The sequence below is a fragment of the Rhipicephalus microplus genome, chromosome 2 (assembly GCF_043290135.1).
Source record: "Rhipicephalus microplus isolate Deutch F79 chromosome 2, USDA_Rmic, whole genome shotgun sequence".
Taxonomy (NCBI): domain Eukaryota; kingdom Metazoa; phylum Arthropoda; class Arachnida; order Ixodida; family Ixodidae; genus Rhipicephalus; species Rhipicephalus microplus.
The window spans coordinates 231,207,429-231,227,576 of record NC_134701.1 but is presented as its reverse complement, the minus strand read 5'-3'; the positions used below and the strand labels follow the sequence as shown (position 1 = coordinate 231,227,576).

At 48.5% G+C, this 20,148-nt stretch overlaps 1 protein-coding gene across 4 annotated transcripts in view; it reads right to left on the bottom strand.

Annotated features, from left to right (window-relative positions):
* LOC119170295 (pumilio homolog 1) overlaps positions 1-20,148 on the bottom strand; it is a 105,710-nt gene that overhangs the window by 50,158 nt on the left and 35,404 nt on the right. For all 4 annotated transcript variants that reach the window (XM_037421425.2, XM_075877222.1, XM_075877225.1 and 1 more), the window contains 3 exons: positions 12,676-12,924; positions 11,701-11,841; positions 10,487-10,765 (listed from right to left, as the gene is read on the bottom strand). In XM_037421425.2, the coding sequence (XP_037277322.2) occupies positions 10,487-10,765; positions 11,701-11,841; positions 12,676-12,924 (669 nt within the window). The remainder of the gene's footprint in view (positions 1-10,486; positions 10,766-11,700; positions 11,842-12,675; positions 12,925-20,148) is intronic.

Below are 20,148 nucleotides of genomic sequence, written 5' to 3'. Positions count from 1 at the left end.
TTCCCTCTGAACTTGTTCTTACTTCTGTATTTCCGATGGTCGGCAACGGCCTTTTTCGGGCTTGCCATCGCACGAAAACAGCGAAAAATAACTCCGGAAAACAGTGAAGCGAACTACGGCAAGAAAACACGGGTGCTGTCAGCCAATGGCGGCCCTGCGTTAGTGGCGCGCGGTTTGAAACGGCGGGAAAAGACTGTTTTTGTTGCTTTTTTTTTAGATTTTTCGTGAACGTACGAGACTTCAAGAACCGGGATCGTGGAGAGTAAGGACAACTCTACACGAGCCAGCGGCCGCAATATGGCGGACAGCTCTCTTCGCGGCCCCGCGAGCACGCGAACAGCAGCCCGTTTTGTGTAAATTTCGTGATGCCGCGCGTCACTGCCGCTCACTCAGACGCGTTTTTCACTGACTTCTGATGCTTATTTCGCTGTGATATTTTCAGATGTCAAAATATAATGTATAAAGATGATAAAGCAACAAAAAACAGAAAAGGTGAAATTTGGAAAAAAAAACGCGACTTTTCGACCCGCGTCTCCCCTTAAGGGGGGACGCGGCACTTCGGGACCGAAAATCAGCCAAAAAATCGAGTTTTCGCGGACCTTCTTTTCGCGTTCCCGACATCATTGCGCACCTATTTACAAAATTTCATAGCCGAATACCATCAACTTTTATCGTTATTCAACTTTAAAAAACCGAAAACGTGCGTCCTGCCCTTTAAATTGAGGGCGAATAGCGCAGGTTTCGGCTCTACGATACGCGTGAACTACGCGCTCGATCGGCGCCATTTTGGTCTTGTTTGAAAGAACGCGTTTTCAGCTGTTTTTTTTATTCAGTAAGCAACATTGAGCGTTTCCCCGGCTCGAAAAACGGGGCCTCAAAGACGAAGAGCCGCGCTCACTGCCATTGGCTAAACGGCGCACGTGACTGAAATGGCGCTTTCCGGTTGGCTGGAAGCTCGCGGCTTGCGCCTGCATACGCGACCCGACGCCATTTTGAAAGGGTTACCGCTGTGACGCCTCGAAATCGGCAGAGCACTCTGAAGCTTCTGATCGTATTGCCATGCCTGGAAAGGCAAAAAAGTATCGGACCGTGCACGCATTTGGTCGCAGGAAACGCAAAGGTCGTGGGAGAAAGTCTACGAAGTCATCAGAGCCCTTGGTTGACTCCGACGAACGATGTGTCGACGCTCCGCGGCCGTTCAGCGATGGTGCGACCAAGCGCGTTGCCTCCGACGACGATGACGGTGAAGCGAACTCCGGACGACTACGAATCGACGCCAAGGTGGTGACAAACGCCGAAGTTGAAGAAAATCATGCCCGAGAGAAAGCGACGCTCGACCGGCTTTCATCGGCGCCAGCAACTGCACGGAAAATTGACTTTTTCACCGCGAGTTGTAGCGAGGCAACCGCACAGGACTCGGACCATGCTGCTCCTTATCTGCTTATGCATCTAGATATCCTAAACGCGATAATGGGTGCCTTGTGTTGCAAAGCCTGCCACGGACCGGCTACGATCGTCAGAGGGGATCGGGACTACGGACTTGCCGTGAAAGTGCTAGTGCAGTGTGAAAGGTGCGGCGAGATCGCGAATGAATGGACTTCGCCCCGCGCGAACGGCACGAAAACGTGCAATTCGTTTGAAGTAAATCTTCTCGCTTCGAGGGCGATGGTGGCTACCGGCAACGGCCAAACGAAAATGAACGATATTTTCGCAACAATGGGCATCTCACACCGCGGTATGCACCACAAGACGTTTCAGCGGCATTTGAAGAACACGCTGGCACCCGCTGCAACGCGAGCGGCTGAGTCCGCTATGAGCGAATGTGCGGAAAAGGTTAGAACAATTTATGATGACTTGTGCTTCGGCCACCGGGGCAATATTGCAGTTAGCTACGACGGCACGTGGAAGACGCGAGACCATTCTTCCCACATCGGCGTGGGCACAGTTATCGAATTATTTAGTGGCTACGTGTTGGACTACGTCGTTCTTTCCAACTTTTGCCTAGGCTGCGAGGTGGGCCCAAAGCCTAGTAGTGAGGGCTATCAAGAATGGAAGGCTAACCACAAATGCCAAAAAAATACGAACAGCAAAGCGGGGCAAATGGAAGTGGAGGCGGCTCTAATTCTATTTCAGAGGTCGCTTGAACGCCATGGCCTGCGCTACACAACTATGCTGTCTGATGGAGACTCTAGGACATTTTGCGCCATACAAGACGCCAAGGTGTATGGTTACATTGACGTGCAGAAGGAAGACTGTATTAATCATGTACAGAAACGGATGGGCACCGCATTGAGAAACCTGGTGCAGAAACAAAAGTGCGATGGGAAAAGAGGCCTTGGTGGGAAAGGCAGGCTCACAGGTGAGCTGATCACCAGGCTGAGCACATATTATGGCCGGGCTCTGAAATCGCATGAAGGTGACGTGGGCGAGATGCAAAAGGCTGTGATGGCCACATACCGCCACGTCACCTCCACTGATGAATGCTCGGACCACAGTCTGTGCCCAGCTGGTGAAACTTCATGGTGTCGGCACAATGCCGCAAAAGCAAAGGGTGAGCCCGACCCCAGGCATGCCTACAATCTACCGAAAGACGTGGCAGAGGCATTACTACCGGTTTATACCCGGCTTTCGGAAAGAGCCCTGCTTCAGAGGTGCGAACGCGGCAAAACGCAGAACTACAACGAGAGCCTACATTCGGTAATCTGGAGTTTGGCCCCCAAGGAGCACCATGCGTCCCTGTTCGCTGTTGAAGCAGCTGTTGCAGAAGCAGTGCTGCGCTTCAACACGGGCAATTTGAACTCTGCAACGGCAATCTTAGGTGAAATGGACATGAATGCGACAAGTACTGGTGCCAGGAGAGCGAGAGAAAAAGACCACCGTCGCAGCATTGTCTCCAACAAGAAAAGAACAGCCTCATTGGAACTCCGGAAGCTAGTGAAGAGGAGGCATGAGCACAGAATGCATTCAGACTATGCTTCTGGTGCGTTTTGAGGTTGTCTTGTTGCATCTTCTGCAATAAAAATGTGTGCCCACGTTTTTTCTCGATTTCTCAAAACGACAATTTTCATGTGCTTCCCATTATGCCGGAGCAATATCTCTTGTTCTATCTGGGTTATCATTACTATTTCTTTTTTGTTTCAAAGATAAATGCAGGGGATGTGTCGTAAAGTAAGTTTTATTGTAATAATTTTTGGAGAAAATTCTCTAAATGGATCTTTTGTTTCAAGTGTAGATGGGGAAATTTTTCATGTCATATTCAACATCCCACAACTTTGCTTCGAAATAGCCCAGAACAATGATTTATACTTTATTGCACACTGTGAACATACCGAATTGGTTCTATAGATTGCACATCAATATCCAAGTTACAGTTAATTAGCTAATTAGGCCTTAATTGAAAAAGTCGCAGTTCATTATATCTTTAAAACTAATTGTCACAGCAAAAAAAGAATTAGATTTTTGAAATCAGCAGTAAAATCTACATAGGCTCTCCAAATTTGACTGAGGTACTCGCAAAAATAAAAGAGTTTTTGGAAGGTGTAGCATCCCCCCTTAAACATATACTACCTCCAAATGTAATCAAACATTCGCAATAATTGCACCAGTACTGAACCACACTAAGGGGGGGGGGGGGGTATACACACCAATTTCAAAAATTCACAAAAACTTTTTTTTGATGGGGTCATTATTTTTTACTCTACAGTACACTAAACTTCATGAATGTGGCCATTGTGTGGTCACAAAAAAGACTAATTTTAAAAATTTGCATCAAGAGAAATCAAAATGTGCGTCCTATGTTGTGTGCTCCAGACATATAGCTTCATGCTGCAAGAAAATTATTCTGCTATCTCTAATAGTTTCCGATATATTACAGGAATTTTCATGCAGGGTGTACAAAATCGCCATTGAGGAAATGAAGAAAACAAAGAATTCTAACATTTTTAACCATAAAAATGTATGTACTTAGAAATACAAATTCATTAACATGTACAGTCGAGCCCGCTTATAAGTAACCTGAGCGTGACACTGCATCCGTTCGCTGTATCCAGAAGTTCGTAGTAAATGAAACACAGCTTTAAAAAAAAAGTTGCGAGTGAAAACACAAACTTTTTTTGCCCCAAAATGTCCGTGATGCATGTGTTTTGAAGAGCAGAAACGATAAGGGCGCGGCCTCAAGTTAATTTAAAACGGCAGGCTGCTCGTTCGCCGAGGCCCGTGGCATAAGCTGCATGAGGCGCTGGCTCCAAAGCGTCGTTCTCACAATCCGATTCCTCCAAATCGCTCTCGCCACGTACTTCATTCACAATGTCCCAATCCGTGCACGGTTCCGCAGCGTCAGCATCATCATCGGCCAAAATTAAATCATCGCAACAGATGTCCCACCCGCTCTCCCAGGTCGGAGTCGACGACGCGCTGCCACAAATCGCCGCCGCAGTGGTCCTGTTCGGAAGCTTATGGTTCAACATCGGGCGCGACGATCGACGAAGTCGGCCTCGCGAAAATAGTTTCGCGCACATGTAGCCGTCACCGCCGCCCACGAAATATTCACCATCTTCACAGCTGAATACCGGGACGCCCGAAGCGGCAAGTTGGCTGCCAGGTGGTCAACAGCTATGAGCAAGCGCTTCGCAACGCGACACCTAACACGCAGATTACGCTCAAGCCAAGTGGCGAAACTTTCGACGTTTTGTTGAGCGGCATGAAAAGGCGTGCTAGTCCTCCCGTCGGCCATCATAACCACACATGCACACCAAGAGCGAGCAAGACGCACACACGCGTGGAACAGCTCTGGGCGCATTTCCAGTCGGAAAACGAAGCTAATTTGAGCCAGCGTGGCGGGCGTCGCGAAGTGGTGGAGACGGGCGAAGGGGTTGTGATGAAGAGAGGAGAGCAGAATTGCGAGAGAAGGGCAAGGAGTTGCGATAAAGCACAGCAGAATCGGCGTTTAACAATAAGAATGTATGGGCACCTCGCCGATGCCTGATCGGTAGTCAAAATTGGTTTCCCGGGAAGTCGGCAGACCACTGACTCCGTTCGCTGTAACCAATCAGTGGCGCTCGAAGACGTTCGTTGAAAGTGCGGTTTTCTGCCATTAAAACAATGTATATTTTGACGGTCACGCAGACATTGTTCGTTTTAAGTGGGGCTGTTATATGTGGGCTCAACTGTATATGAATACTAGAAAGCCTAAGGAGTGCAACGCTGCAAGCTGATCGATAATTCAACTAGTACTGCTTGAATTACAGCACAATAAAGTTCATTGCATGTAACCAAAAACAAAAATTTTTATAATAAAATAAAAAAACGAAGCTGCCCATTAAAAACAGGCTCTCAGCATTATTTTTTTTTTTGTGCACATTTAGCTGCACTGTGCAAAAACAATTACAGCTCTAGTTGTCCTAGGTCCACTTTAACCGAACAAGCAAAAGAAAGTGGTCAAAATCAGTGCTTTGAGAATAATGCTGTTAAAACTTTATTTCGCCGTTCGGAGTGAAAAATATCATAGCACACATACTTTTAGTCTGTTAATAAGCACCAGGAATGTAACAGGACTGATTGTTTCCACGAGCGTGTCGTTTCTTCAAGTCCTGTAGCAAGTTGTCGCCATGTGCCCGTCTGCCGCAAGGCCGCTTATTAGTTCGGCGACGGTACTAACAGCGATGTGCGACAAATGTGCGCACCATCCGCGATCCGTCGAATAACACGGCGATGTTTTCCGGCTTGTCCAGAATAATTTACCCGTAAATGTTGCGAACCAAACTTGCTCCCTCGCTCATCAATTTCGAGCCTACACGAGTGCCAAGTTGTTAGTTTCCTTTTTCACGTAAGACTGCCACATTTTTGAGTGGAGACCACGACAACGTTGTGAACACGTCTTTAAGAGCAGTCTACCTGTTGGCAGTAGCCTCCATTGCGTGGGCGGCAAGCATGTTCACCGCGAACGGATTGACTTTCTGTTGTTCGTCGACGCGCAGCATACTCCACGCTCACAACCCGTCGCGCAGTTTAAGATCCTTTCGCCAGGCTGGGGGGAACCGTGGCACCGGCGCGTTTAGCAATAAGACTGCGCTTCCATTCTGTCACTACAAAGATTGATATCTTTTGTAGCTTCACTTCTGCTTTTTACTTGCCGTCCTCTAACTGATGAGGTTGCAAAAGAGTAACGTTGTCGGCAACCAACGGGCTCGTACGCGAGTTAGGCCTACACCGGTGACTCGGCGACCGCTGTTGACCGCAGCGAGTTCGTTATCCTTGTTGTCCCGAGCCATAGCAGAGCTCATTCTGACGTTCCCATCGAACGAACGATGGCCACACCCACTTCACAAATTACTGTAGCACGGAACTTCCTCACTGCCACAGGCAGTCAGTAGCACCATGACAAAATGGCGCATGTCCGTGCGCGTCACGATGGTGAAGCAGACGCCGGAAGTGCCATTTGGCCAATCGGATGCCTAGCTTTTGTCACATGCCCTACGCAGCCAATAGAATCCCGTGCTAGTGCTTCTCGATGACACGATTTCGTTGAAAAACCAATGAGCAAGGCGAGCCAGTGGTGGCGGGAAATATAAGATACAACCCTTCCAAACGAGACCAAGATGAACATGATAGCTTGTGTGTAACGGCAACAGTTAGGCGCGGAAAAAGCGCGATTTCAGCGTCAATTTGTGCTCACCATCATATTACAGAGATCTTATAAATTGATTTTGCACCAGAAATATTGACCCGAGAAGCTAGAAACTTCTCAGATAGGTGCGAAAATAGGTACATACAGTTAAACCTCGTTATAACGAGACGGGCTATAACGAAATAATGGATATAACGAGCAAATCCTAATTCCCCTTGAAAGTCCCCATACAAACCAATGTATTCAAAACCTCCTTTTAACGAGATAAAATTTGCCTGTTATGGGATATAACGAACAAGTTTTGTTAGGAAGTAAAATTTTGAGCCGATGTCACGACAGTGCACAACGCGAATTTGAGACGGCGCGCAACGCGAGAACTGTATTTAGCAGTTCAAAACTCCCGCCACGCGCCCTCCAGCAACGCGCGCAAAGCAGACGGCACGCGCTGTTTCCGGAGGAGAGTTCGCTGCACGTACGCCGCTTGGCTACCACCGACAGCGGAGCGCTCCGTGAACGTCTCGCCCTTTTCTTTCCTTTGTGTCTTCTTTATATTCTCCCTCTCCCCTTTCTCATGGCGCTGAGGCGCGCTTCCTAATCTTACATACCCCCTTCCCCTTGAGTAACCGGTTCCTAGAGGGCAGCGCAAAAGAGCGCCCCTTCCTCTTCACAGTCACTTTCTCTGCAAGTGTTGTCGCTCGCCGACGTGAGCCGCGTTGCTTTTGCGTGCGTGTTTCTTCTCTTTTTCGACCGCTTCCGCCTTTTCTTTTATCGTGCTGCGCTTGTGATTCCAGCAACATGAATGCGCCAGGCGGGAAGCGAAAGCGCATAACGCTAGATCAGAAGGCGGCTATGATAAGAGCCGTCGAATCGGGGACCAAGAAAGGCAACGTGGCAAGAGACTTTGGCGTATCGACGAGCACACTGTCAACCCTCTTGAGCAAGCAGGAGTCCATCATCGACGCCGTTGCACGTGGCGTGAAAGGAAGCGCTAAGAGGATGAGGGCACCTGCCCTTGAAGCGGTCGAAAGGGCCGTTTTTAAATGGTTCTTGGACACGCGGGCCGTGAATCTGCCGGTGAGCGGCGCCTTGCTGCAAGGAAAAGCGAGGGACTTCGCCTGCATCATGGGCTATGACAACTTCGTAGCAAGTTCGGGTTGGCTCCAACGCTTCAAGGAACGCCACGACATTGTCGGGAGAGCGGTCTGCGGCGAATCGCAATCTGTCGACGAAGCAGAGGCTACCAAGTGGGCCTGCCTGAAATGCAAGCTGTGTATTTTGAAGTGCATTAAAACAGGTGCATGACTTTTTTCCTTTTCATTTGGGAATGCGGTTATTTTGTTGCATACCGCCGTGCGGCGGGATGCTATTTCGCCCGCTATTTTTTTGGGGTAAGTACAGTGCATAATATTTGCGGTAAATGCCCGCTACGGCTATAACGAAATAAATAACGAAAAACGAGCAAATAGCGGCGGCCCTCCAATTTCGTTATAACGAGGTTTAACTTTATTGCGAAAATGTCAGCTTCAAAAAGTGGATTTTTTTTTGCGATTTTTAGCCTTCTAAGACCCGTGTCCCCCTTATAAAGCAAACAAGAGTATACCAATATATGGATGGGCAAAAGTTCTGGAACCTCAAATATTTGAAGTATTTAAAATGAACAAATATATGTACACACTTAAACCTCACGATAACAAAGTTGCACCTGACACACAAATAAGTTTTTTATATCCAAAAATTCGTTATGAAGGTTTATTCTTAACACTATATCTATGGCAAGACTTTTTTATTTACTTTGTTACAACCGATATTTTGTTAAATTATGGTTCGTTATATCGAGGTTTGAGAGTATCTAATAGGCCTACGGAAATATTTGAATGCTTCAAATATTTGAACCAAAATTAACAGTATTCGAAGCATATAAATAAACGAACAGGTGTATGCAAGTCCACATGTAACCTTCTGTAAGATAGTTTCACTGACGTAAAGTAAAATGTGCTAAGTCTTGAAAACATTTCTCTACTATATATTAGGTTAAATTAGCTCTGTTATATTAGCTCATTATACCGGCTTATACGCCCTAAGTAAAATAAGTTTTGAAACTTATCATATTAACAACTTATCCCTAGTATTCTACCAAAAGTCAAATCCTGCTATAATTCAAAGTTGTTTCTATTTATACTTCGAAAAAAAAAAAAGCATTTGCACTGGCCTTGTTTCAATATTGAATGAAGATAGTGTAGGTAATATGACAAAAATTATGACAAATATGCCATTTATTTTTATATGTGATATATATTATTCGAAATTATGTGATCTAAATCAGTTTGTTTTGAACCAAGAATCTATTATTTAAAAAACAGTCTGTATACCGTATTTACTCGATTCTACCACGCACCCGATTTCCACGACGAAAAAAAAAGTAAGGCATCGATTGCAACGCGCACCCATTTTTCTCGCCGGCCCGCACGATCACACCATTCGAAAAAACGACTCCTTTCGGGAGCGTCTTCCATTTAAATATGAGGTACGAGGGAAGCTTATGCCCATCTGACGTGTAACAGAGCATTGCTGTCACTGTAGTTTTACCATGGACCGATGTCAGCACGCGAACTTGCTTCGCCACTATCTTCTCGACGGTTGTGGTGCCAGGTATGTCGAAGTAAAGAAGCGTCTGAATGGCATTCCCGATTTGCCCAAGCAGGTAGCCGTTGTTGCGCCGCAAGTTTAGGACAAACCTCTGAAAACTGTGAAGCTTTTCATCATACTCCTCCGCAAAAGTTTTCGCATATGCATGTTCCCCTTCGGAGGGAAAAGCCTTTCCTCTTCATAAAGTTAGTTAGCCAGCACCTGCTCGCTTTAAACTGGCTCCGCATTAGACCTTTTTCTAAGACTAATTGCATAGTCCGCACTTGGAGCAGTTCTGTCGTCACGGGCCGCTGTGCCGCTCGCTGCTCAAGCACATACTTGCCGAGCAGCTCTTTAATTTGCGGAAACCGACCCTGTTGTGGTCCACTGAAGCCTTTGCGCGAAGCTTTGCTATTGGCAATCTTCTGCTTTTGTTTCCGCCAGTCTCGCACGCACGTTTCGGTAACTCCGAACGACCGCGATGCGGCCAGATTTCCGCCCGTTTCCGCACACGCAATGACTTTTCTTTTAAAAGCGGCATCGTGGTGCACTCGAGTTTTTGGAGTCGGCCTTTCCATGCCGACGATGCTAATGCACTACAATATGACGAACTCCTCAGAACACGTAAGAAGTGCCGCACATGGGAAACACATAGAAATGGGCGACGCGCCATGCCGACACACTTAGGGGGCGGCCATTTTGGAAATGCCGATGGCAATAGAATGACTGTACTCTTTTTTTTTTTCGTACTCAATTCTAACGCAGATGCGATTTATGAACTCGCTTAACCGGAAAAAAGGTGTGTGTTAGATTCGAGTAATTACGGTAAGTGGTGTTGCGACACCTTGAACTTAATTTGCGCACGGTGAAAAGAATATGGTAGGAAATCAAGCTAATTTTGAATCGGGTATTAAAAATCCGCCTGCGTTATTTCGATTATTTTACATAAAGCCTTCTACAGCACATTGTTTTTTTTTAAATTCTATGTGCTCTATTTATAAGTCGAATATCAAGCACTATATTCAGGTCAAATATAGCTTCCGATTCACTTCCCAGGCATGCTTTGAATCGATATTGTTGTATTGATATTGCTTTCTACAACACAAGAAAACGTACTGGTTAGTGAAAAAAATAAGGGGGGGGGGGGGGCAGTTTGAAAGAGCATTTTAGAAATTTGGCTTTTCCTCCTGAGGCCTCTCAAGACCAGGCCAATTAGCGCGCTGGAAATAGACGCACCTAAGCCTACAGGGCCAGCAGGTGATGTTCCTATGGGTCCAAGAGATGAAGAACCCCCATAGCCAACGCCAAGGCCAGATGCAAATCCACCGGAGAAGGCAGATGCGCCAGCACCCGGGTTGTAGCCCCCTGAACCAGCAGCACCAAACGGGTGGCTAGACCCCCCGGTTGCAGCAGAGAAGAGACCTGAGCCCTGGGGACCTTGAGGGGGCCCACTGCCGGCCGTTGCCCCTGCACTGCCAGAGCCCAGCAAGCGTAGGCTGCCACCATTCAGGGACCCTGCAAGTTCGAGCAGGCAAGGGTGTTAAAGATGCAGGCCTTAGACAGTCATACCTGTCCAAGGCCTTGAGAGCTTCATGATGGGCGAAAGTTCAGTATTAAATCCCTGCATGAAATTGGCCAAACCCCAAAACGCAGACTAGACCTTGATGCTACAGGCTGGAGACTGGCTAGGGTTGAAGTAAGAACATTAATGAATCATGATATCCCTGTCATTTGCTACTTACAAGCAATCTATGGCACATCCCCATTACTCAGCAAAGGTAGGATTTTTTTTCCTGAAGAGTAATTCTAGCACCCCCGAAAATTGCAGTAGTAATGTCTGCTCCTTCAAACGACTGATGATAGCCCATGACACACTGGCACCATCTCTTAGGCATGATGCATACTATTAATGCACGGAGCCCCAATCTAATCCAAGCCAAGCCAAAGTGGCAAGTGCGCGTTGCAGCATGTTGCATGTTCTGTAGTAACGCTATGGGGCGATATGGAAGTTACACGGCTGCTTCCTTGTTGAAAGTGATTGATCATGCACTAAACAGTGACAACAGGGCCGCCGGTCAGCTCAAAGCCACCAAGACTTCTTGGGAGTTCTATGGGCCTAAGGCTGAAATGAATGGTACATAGTCAAAAGGTAACAGTGGACGATTCCCAGTTAGATTCCAAGTTAGTGACGATTCTGAGTTAGTGGCACAGCACTTCCACCCCTGATAGACGAAACTTGAGGCAAATTAATTTCACTTAGGGATGACAATCACTATCGTGTTGTAATTCAATTACTACGTGAAATGGTAGCGCAAGATTAATTTTGGCTATGGTATCAGTATAACAAACTGAGTCCATGTGCCAAATAACAAAAAGTTTCCATTGCCACGTGCCCCCTTTATGAATCTATCGAGTCAAAGGCGGGTGATGATTCTCAGTGGCTCACTCACCAGGTTGGCTGGGAGCGCTGGTTCCTGGTGCACCTGGATTTACCAGCACTGGCGGCATAAGGCGGACTGCCCGTGTGTTACCCATCATTAGCGATCCATTCTGGTCGTAGTAGGGAGGTGCTAGCATTTGATACTGGCCTCCTGCAGTTGAGTGTACAAGGTGATGCTGGGCATGTCCTTTTGACACAGCTTGCACTCTAACATTAGGTACACAGCAATATGTTGACATGTCAAACTCAACTATGAAAACAAGCAAGCACAGTAAACAAATCAAGTGAAAACTGAAGGGTGAAACACAGGAATGCCCCTCCCCAAATTCAGAGTTTCTCTCTCTCTCTCTCTTTTTTTTTTTTAAATTATACAACACGGATATAGACCGTGTAACTTGCAGTTGAGTACAGTGGAGGACATGGCCAGACAACTTTCCGAATCACAGCTTGATGCTTTGGTCAGCAAGGAAGGAGACTAGGCGTGCTGCAGTTGCAATGACCAAAATGCAACATATATTTGACATGCTGAGGCATGTGAGAACATTACACAAAATCATGTACACCTACACAACCCAGAAGGTGACCATTGATGATATAGTAATGAAGAAAACGCCATGGATGATAGCAGGAACTGTTTTCACTGGCAATAAATTATAATCATCATTTTTTACCCCCTCCCCCATTTCAGGCACTTCTGAAGATACGCATTCTGGTGGATACGAACATTTCACATAAGTGAAATACGTATCACCAAGGGTTTATTGTATTCATTTGTGATATAGTTATGTTCGTGGGTATTATGAAAAAGCTACCGCATGTACCGAAATACACGACATGCTAAAACACCTCCAAAAACCAGGCAATCCTTTAAAGAAAAAAAAAAAAAAGCAGGCACCTGAAACAATGGTTGACAACTGAAATTGCACAGATGCTGCGCAGTTCCTTTGACAGTGTGTGTTGTGTAAATTGAATCTCCACAGCTCACCTCCCGGAGGTGCTTGAGACAGTGGCTCGCCACTTCCCTGTGGTGTCATGGGTCGTGCCCCACTGCCTCTGAGCATCTGCTGCTGCACCTGCTGTTGCATTTGCTGCTGCATCTGCTGCTGCACTTGCTGTGGCACCTGCTGGGGTGGTGCACCCTGGCCCCCCTGGCCTTGCAGGAGGCCTGGAGCTGCTGGCGTTGGGAACATACCCCATGGAGGCATCCCATAGTACTGTGGCATCATGGCTGGGCCTGCACAAACACCAGAGTGTGCGTTTCAAGCTTTGAAACTTGATATTTAACCCTTTGCAGTCCGAAACCTTTACCCACTTTGTAAGCATACCGTATATACTCGTGTAAGGGCCGCCCTCGTGTAAGGGCCGCACCCCAACTTTGAAAGCGGATATTTCGAAAAAAAAAAAACAAAAGTTCAAAATGTCCCGCCAGAAAAGTGTAGTTAGTTCATTTACAGCCAGATGGCGCTGCACGCTTTTCCGCTTTTATTCTACTTCCGCCGACGCGCCGACCACGCTGTTGACAGCGCGCCGCCATATTTGCCTTGTGCGGCCTCTTTGTTGGCATCGTTCCTAGCATCGTGTCGATACGTTGGCAGCGCGACTTCAGATCGGTGTCGTCGGTGTCACTTTGTTGGTTGTAGTGAACCCTGCAGAAGCCAGCGCACGTGACGGACGATGGGCCGGCATCTGAGATCATTCACTGCAGCATTTAAGCTGCAAGTGATTGACTATGCCGAGGAGCACGGGAAGCGGGAAGCTGGACGAAAGTACGACGTCGATGAGAAGCGCGTGCGTTACTGGATGAATCAGAAAGATGCCCTCGCCGCTACTAACAGGAGCCGAAAGGCGTTTCGCGGGAAAAAGTGCAAGTACCCGCAACTCGAAAGCGAGCTCGTCAACTACGTCGTCGACACACGAAGGGACGGCTACGCCGTATCGACTGACATGATACGCGTCAAAGCCCTCAGCATCGCTCGCCACATGGAAATACCCCCGGCACAATTCAAGGCAAGTCGGGGCTGGGCTACGCGGTTTATGAACCGTAACCAGCTTTCTATTCGGCGCCGAACGACGATTTGCCAAAAACTGCCGCGCGAGTACGAAGACCACGTCATTAAGTTTCATCGCTTCGTGAATGCTCTCAGGAGGGAGCATGAATACGACCTGTCCCAAATTGGGAATGCGGACCAGACACCTGTGTGGTTCGATGCACCGGAAAGCACCACAGTGGATTTAAAAGGTGCGAAAAGTGTGTCTGTGCGCACGACTGGTGCAGAACGCCAAAGGTGCACTGTGATGTTGTGCATCACGGCAGACGGCAGGAGGCTTCCGCCGTACGTCGTATTTAAAAGGAAGACTCTCCCAAAAGAGAAGTTCCCTCAGGGAATCGTCGTACGTGCGCAAGAGAAGGGCTGGATGTCCGAGGAACTGGTCGTTGACTGGATTAAGACCGTCTGGGCAAACAGACCTGGAGGGCTGTTACAACGGAAAGCCCTCCTTGTTTTGGACAGCTTTAGGGGCCACTTGACCGACCGCGTCAAGAACCGAGTTGCCGCAACTCGTACGGACTTGGCCGTCATTCCCGGTGGCCTGACGAGTGTGCTGCAGCCGCTCGACGTATGCGTCAACAGACCATTCAAAGTGGAATTTCGCCGATGTTACTCTGAATGGATGGCTGGAGGCGTCCACGAGAAGACCCCTACAGGACGGCTGAAGCGGGCGTCGCTCCAACAGGTGTGTGAATGGATTTTGAATGCGTGGCGTGCCATGTCAGTAGAAGTAGTTGCTAAAAGCTTCAAGGTAACGGGAATTTCGAACTCCATGAACGGCACCGAAGATGACCGTCTCTGGGAAGACGCGGACGCCGAGGCGAGCTCCTCCGAGAACGAGGACAGCGAAATGGAATCCGAATAAAAACATTTCTGGCATGTCATTTGTGACTCTTGCACTCTGCTACTGTTGCATAAACAGTACAGACCTTTGGCCTGTACTGCCTGTACTAAATCGGCCTGATTCGTGTAAGGGCCGCACCTAGCAAAATTTTCGAAAAAAAAGTGCGGCCCTTACACGAGTATATACGGTAACCAAAGCATGCTTTTTTCGGCCTTTGCCAATGTCAAAAGGGCAACCCACCTTTCAAAAGCAATTTACTACACTTTTCACTCGCAGACACATTCAACACAATCACAACACCGCACGGAAACAAAGTTCTCAAGTCCGGCATCAGCGGAAGAACGCCGTTACAGTAAAGGTTCGTTAATTCGGATTTCACGGGACCGGAAAAATTGTCCGAATTAACCGAATGCCGAATTCACGAATGAACAGGGAAAACAACATTTAAAATCAAGCTGCAGAAGCATACCTTTATTTGTTGAAGTATTTTGTAATTGTCTGCGTTTTTGCGCAGATTCCGGCTGACATCACAATTTTTCTTAACTGTTCCAAATGGCCAACAGCACGCAAGCTGTCGGGAGTATTCAGGCAAGCGTCCTCCAATATTAATAGCGCCTCCGAGACTTCCCGTGAGGTGCGATGAGGTCACGGCTGAATCTCCTCGCATGATTCTTCGTCGGAATCGCGGTTTTCATGGGCACCCGTGACATCATTATTAATCTCTTGATCGATCAGGAGACCACTGGTGGCGACACCACAATCAATCGCGATGTAGTCCTGAAAGGTCACATCTGTGGGAAGGACAGCATCGAAAGTCGGGCAGTCATCGTCGGTGGACTCGGCTGACACCTCCTCGATGCCATTGTCAGCTACTGCTGCATGCTCGGGCCTCACAAAACCGCTGTGCCGAAAACAGTTGGCGATGACTTGCGGCGGAGTGTTTTTTCACACGTGGGCGATGATGTACACTGCGCCAAGTAAGTCCACTTGATACAACTTTCCAGCTTCTGAGCATAGGATCATTCGCTCTAGCAGGTGTTTGCGGTACTTCGACTTCACGTAGTGAATGATACCCTGGTCCATCGCCTGAAGAGCAGACGTAGTGTTGGGCGGCAAAAAAACTACTTTGATGCTCTTCAGTTCGACTGTACAGTTATGGGCACTGCAGTTGTCAACAACCATAATTATCTTGCGGCCCTTCGACGTGAAGTGCCGGTCCAACTGCTGTAGCCAGTCGCGAAAAATGTCCGATGTCATGTATGCCTTTCTGTTCGCTGTGTACTCGACAGGAAGGCTTTGGACGTTCTTGAAACAGTGTGGCTTAAGCGCCTTCCCAACGACAAGTAGTGGCAAGCGCTTCGTGCTAGTCATATTGGCGGCAAGAAGCACAGTTATCCTTTGCTTGCACTTCTTGCCACCAATGCACGCGTACCCTTTGAAAGTCACCGTCTAGTCGGGCAGAGCTCTGAAAAATAGAACAGTTTCATCTGCATTGAACACGTGACGTGGTTCATATGTGGCGATGTGCTCCAGCAGCTTCACATTTCTCCACTCGGTGGTCACACTTTCGTCAACACTGGCCTTTTCGCCGCACGCACTCCTGAAGACAAGTTCGTGTCTCTCTCGAAACCTCGCAAACCACCCTTCTGACGCTTTGAACGATTCAATGTTCATCATTGCAGCGTACTTCTCACCTTGCGCCATGATGAGAGGTCCGCTCAAAGGCAGATGTGCGTTGCGACAGTCAGTAATCCACCGGAGCAAAGCTTCTTCGAGCTGGGGATGAGCTGCAGTTCGCAAACGCTTTCTAGAGGCATGAAACTTCTCGCTTTCGAAGGCTTGTCGAATCGGTTGTTAATTTTTCACGTACGTTCCCAACGTGCTCCGCTTCACGTTGTACTTGGTCATAACCTGCTGTTGCGATTCGCCGTTCTTCAGTGCTTCCAAAATTTCCACTTTTAGTCGCCAAGTTCTTCGCGTCGTAGTTCTGCCACTTTTTCGGCGTTGCCATCACTGTAGCACACGATGGCGGTGGCGTGCAAATACGGTCACAATGAAAGAAAAAAGAAAAACTCCGCAAGAAGAGATGGCTTCGACACGACAACACAAGGGAAAATGGCGTCGGAGGCGCTGAGTGGAGAAGAAAGAAGACGCTGACGTTCGGTGACGCTGCGATCGCCCCCACTACTTGATGATGGCGATGCCGCTCAGGTTTCGGTTTCACTCCAGTGGTGCCAGCGCTGCTTTATCACACTTTTGTGTAGCAGCAGCCGTCAGCATTTGTCCGAATTAAGCGGTGCGGAGCCGAATTCAGACGAAATAACAAAGGTTTGGTCCCATAGATTAACATGCACTTTGGCCGGGACCAATAGAACCGTCTGAATTATCCGAATTTCCAAACTAACGGGTGCCAATTAACAAGCTTTTACTGTATTTTCGTCTGGCGATGCTTGTGAACAGCGCTGCGAACTATTTCATCCTCCACAAAGCTTAAGCACTGAAGCGATTTCTCGCTCAAACTGTTTTTCGCGCAGTACGTTTTCACTTTAGTGAGGTATTCCAATGCGTCTTTGCACGGAAAATCTGGTTCTGGCGTCGGGTCGACATCGTCTTCGCCGTCACTCGTCGTCCGTTGCAACCTCCGCACTACCGCACACCGCAGCGACGATGGCGTCATCTGTGCTCGCTTCCTTGCAGACAGAAAGCTCCGACTCCCCGGCATCGACAAATTCTTGGAAAGTATCGGTGGCGGTTACAAAGTTGCTGTCAACGAGGCAGGACCACACATCGTCAGTGTTGAGGGTCTCATCGGCGAGCGATGTGTCGCTCTGTTCATCGTCTTCCAGAGCCTCTGCATTGCGCACGAAGCCTGCCCTCTTGAAAGACTTGCTTATGGTATCGGACTTTACCTGCCACCATGAAGCGACCACCATGTCAATTGCGCGCGCCTCTTAAGTTCACTTTAAGAGGCTGCTGCTGCTGCATGCCCAGCAAACCTCTCTCGCAAATGTGCTTTTTGTACAGTGCCTTTACGGTTGCAATGACACTCTGGTCGAGAGGTTAACTTTTTGCTGTAGTGTTGGCAGGCAAAAACTTTAGGTTGACTGCGGTCAACTTCGGCTTGACGTTGTGGGCCGTGCAGTTGTCGAGGATAAGCACGATCCGCCGCTTCTCTGCCACCATATCCTCATGAAACTTCCAAAGCGAGCTGGTGAACAAATCCTAAGTCATCCATGCCTTTTTATTGGTTTTGTAAATCACTAGCAGGCACTCTCGCTTTTTAAAGCAACGTGGCCTTGCCGATTTACGTATGACAAAGAGACGGTGCTTGTCGCTCCCGTCCAAATTGGCGCAACACAATACAGTTATGCGCTCCTTTGAGACCTTGCGGCCGGAGCAGGCTACGCCTTTCAGCGAAAGCGTGCGGTTGGGCAAAAGGTTATAAAATAAACCAGCTTCACCGGCATTATAAATGTCTCTGTCAGTATAGGTCGACAGCATACCGTATTTACTCGATTCTACCGCGCCCTCGATTGTAACGCGCACCTGATTTCCACCGCGAAAAAAAAAAAAAAACACGTAAGACATCGATTGTAACGCGCACCCACTTTTCTCGCTGGCCCGCGAGAAAAGTGGGTGCAAAGCTTGTGCCTATCTACGGTACGGGCAGAGCTTGTGCCTATCTGACGTGTAACAGAGCATTGCCGTCACTGTAGTTTTACCGTGGACCGATGTCTGCACGTGAACTTGCTTCGCCCCCTTCTTCTCGACGGTTATGGGGCCAGGCATGTCGAAGTAAAGAGGCGTCTGATCGGCATTCCCGATTTGCCCAAGCAGGTAGCCGTTGTTGCGCCGCAAGTTTAGGACGAACCTCTGAAAACTGTGAAGCTTTTCATCGTACTCCTCCGCAAAACTTTTTTTCGCATATGCATGTTCCCCTTCGGAGGGAAAAGCCTTTCCTCTTCATAAAGTTAGTTAGCCAGCACCTGCTCGCTTTAAACTGGCTCCGCATTAGACCTTTTTCTAAGACTAATTGCATAGCCCGCACTTGGAGCAGTTCTGTCGTCACGGGCCGCTGTGCCGCTCGCTGCCCAAGCACATACTCGCCGAGCAGCTCATTAATTTGCGGAAACCGACCCTGATGTGGTCCACTGAAGCCTTTGCGTGAAGCTTTGCTGTCGACAATCTGCTTTTGTTTCCGCCGGTCCCGCACTCACGTTTCGGGAACTCCGAACGACCGCGATGCGGCCCGATTTCCGTCCGTTTCTGCACACGCGATGACTTTTCTTTTAAAGGCGGCATCGAGGTGCACTCGAGTTTTTGGAGTCGGCCCTTCCACGCCGTCGATGCTAATGCACTACTAGATGACGAACTCCTCAGCACACGTACGAAGTGCCGCACATGGGAAACACATAGGCAGAAATGGCCGACGCGCCATGCCGACGCACATAGGGGGCGGCCATTTTGGATTTGCCAATGGCAATAGATTGACCGCAATTTTTTGTTCGTACTCGATTCTAACGCGCATGCGATTTATGAACTCGCTTAACCGGAAAAAAGGTGCGCGTTAGATTCGAGTAATTACGGTACTCTCCAAGTTCAAGCGAAGCCAGACTTCGATAGACTCGTCGTCGACAGCGCCACTTTCTCCGCACACCACTTTGCAGCTGATGCCATGGCGATCTTTGAAACGCTGAATCCACCCGTTGAGTGGATTAAAGTCGTCGTGGCCTAAAAGAGCTCCGAGACACTTGGCCTTTTGTTGGAGCATGGGGCCACTTATTGGGATGCTCTGAGCCCTAACTTCGCGGTACCACCTGAACAGCGCTGCGTCCACGTCTTCGTATTTTGACGTACGTATTCTCTTCCGTGACAGGGAAGACGAATCTTGCTGCAGTTGCTGCCGCAGTTTGTCCTTGTTTTTGTAGATGGTCGACACGGCCGTGTCGGAAATGCCGTATTTCGCCGCCACCGACGCCTTCTTTAGGCCACTCTCAATGTCCCTTATGACGCATTCTTTAATCTCCAGTGATAAGGCATGGCGTTTCTTCACACCGCTTGAAGGCGCCGCCGATGCCATGGCGACAGGAGCTACGCAACACACGTGCTCTGGGTTCTCAGACAGCAACGACACGGCGAAGCGCACACAGCAAATCCAGAGGCAAAAGAAAGAGGTTGAGAAAAAAAAAAAAAAAAACCATGCTACCGCTCCCCCCTTCCCCCTCCGCGCAGCGCGCACCCGGATTGGACTCTGCCACGGTCGCCACGGTGACGAAAACACGCTCCCTCCTTCCAAGGTCGCCCTGACTCCCTCATTACTGTACCCTCTCTTCTCCGCAATGTTTGACTTTTCGCGGCGGTCTCCACGTGCGCTCTCCCGCTCACACTCCGAACGTTCCGGCGCCCCGGGAAACCGTGCCGACCGTGCCACGTTCGCCGATTTTATGGTCGCGCACCTAAAGACTCCGCTCTATAACCGGTATTCTCCTTCGCGCGCCTACTCAATAAACGGTCGGCCTATACATTGAGTTCTATAGGGCAACATACCGGTGGTCAAAAAAAACCC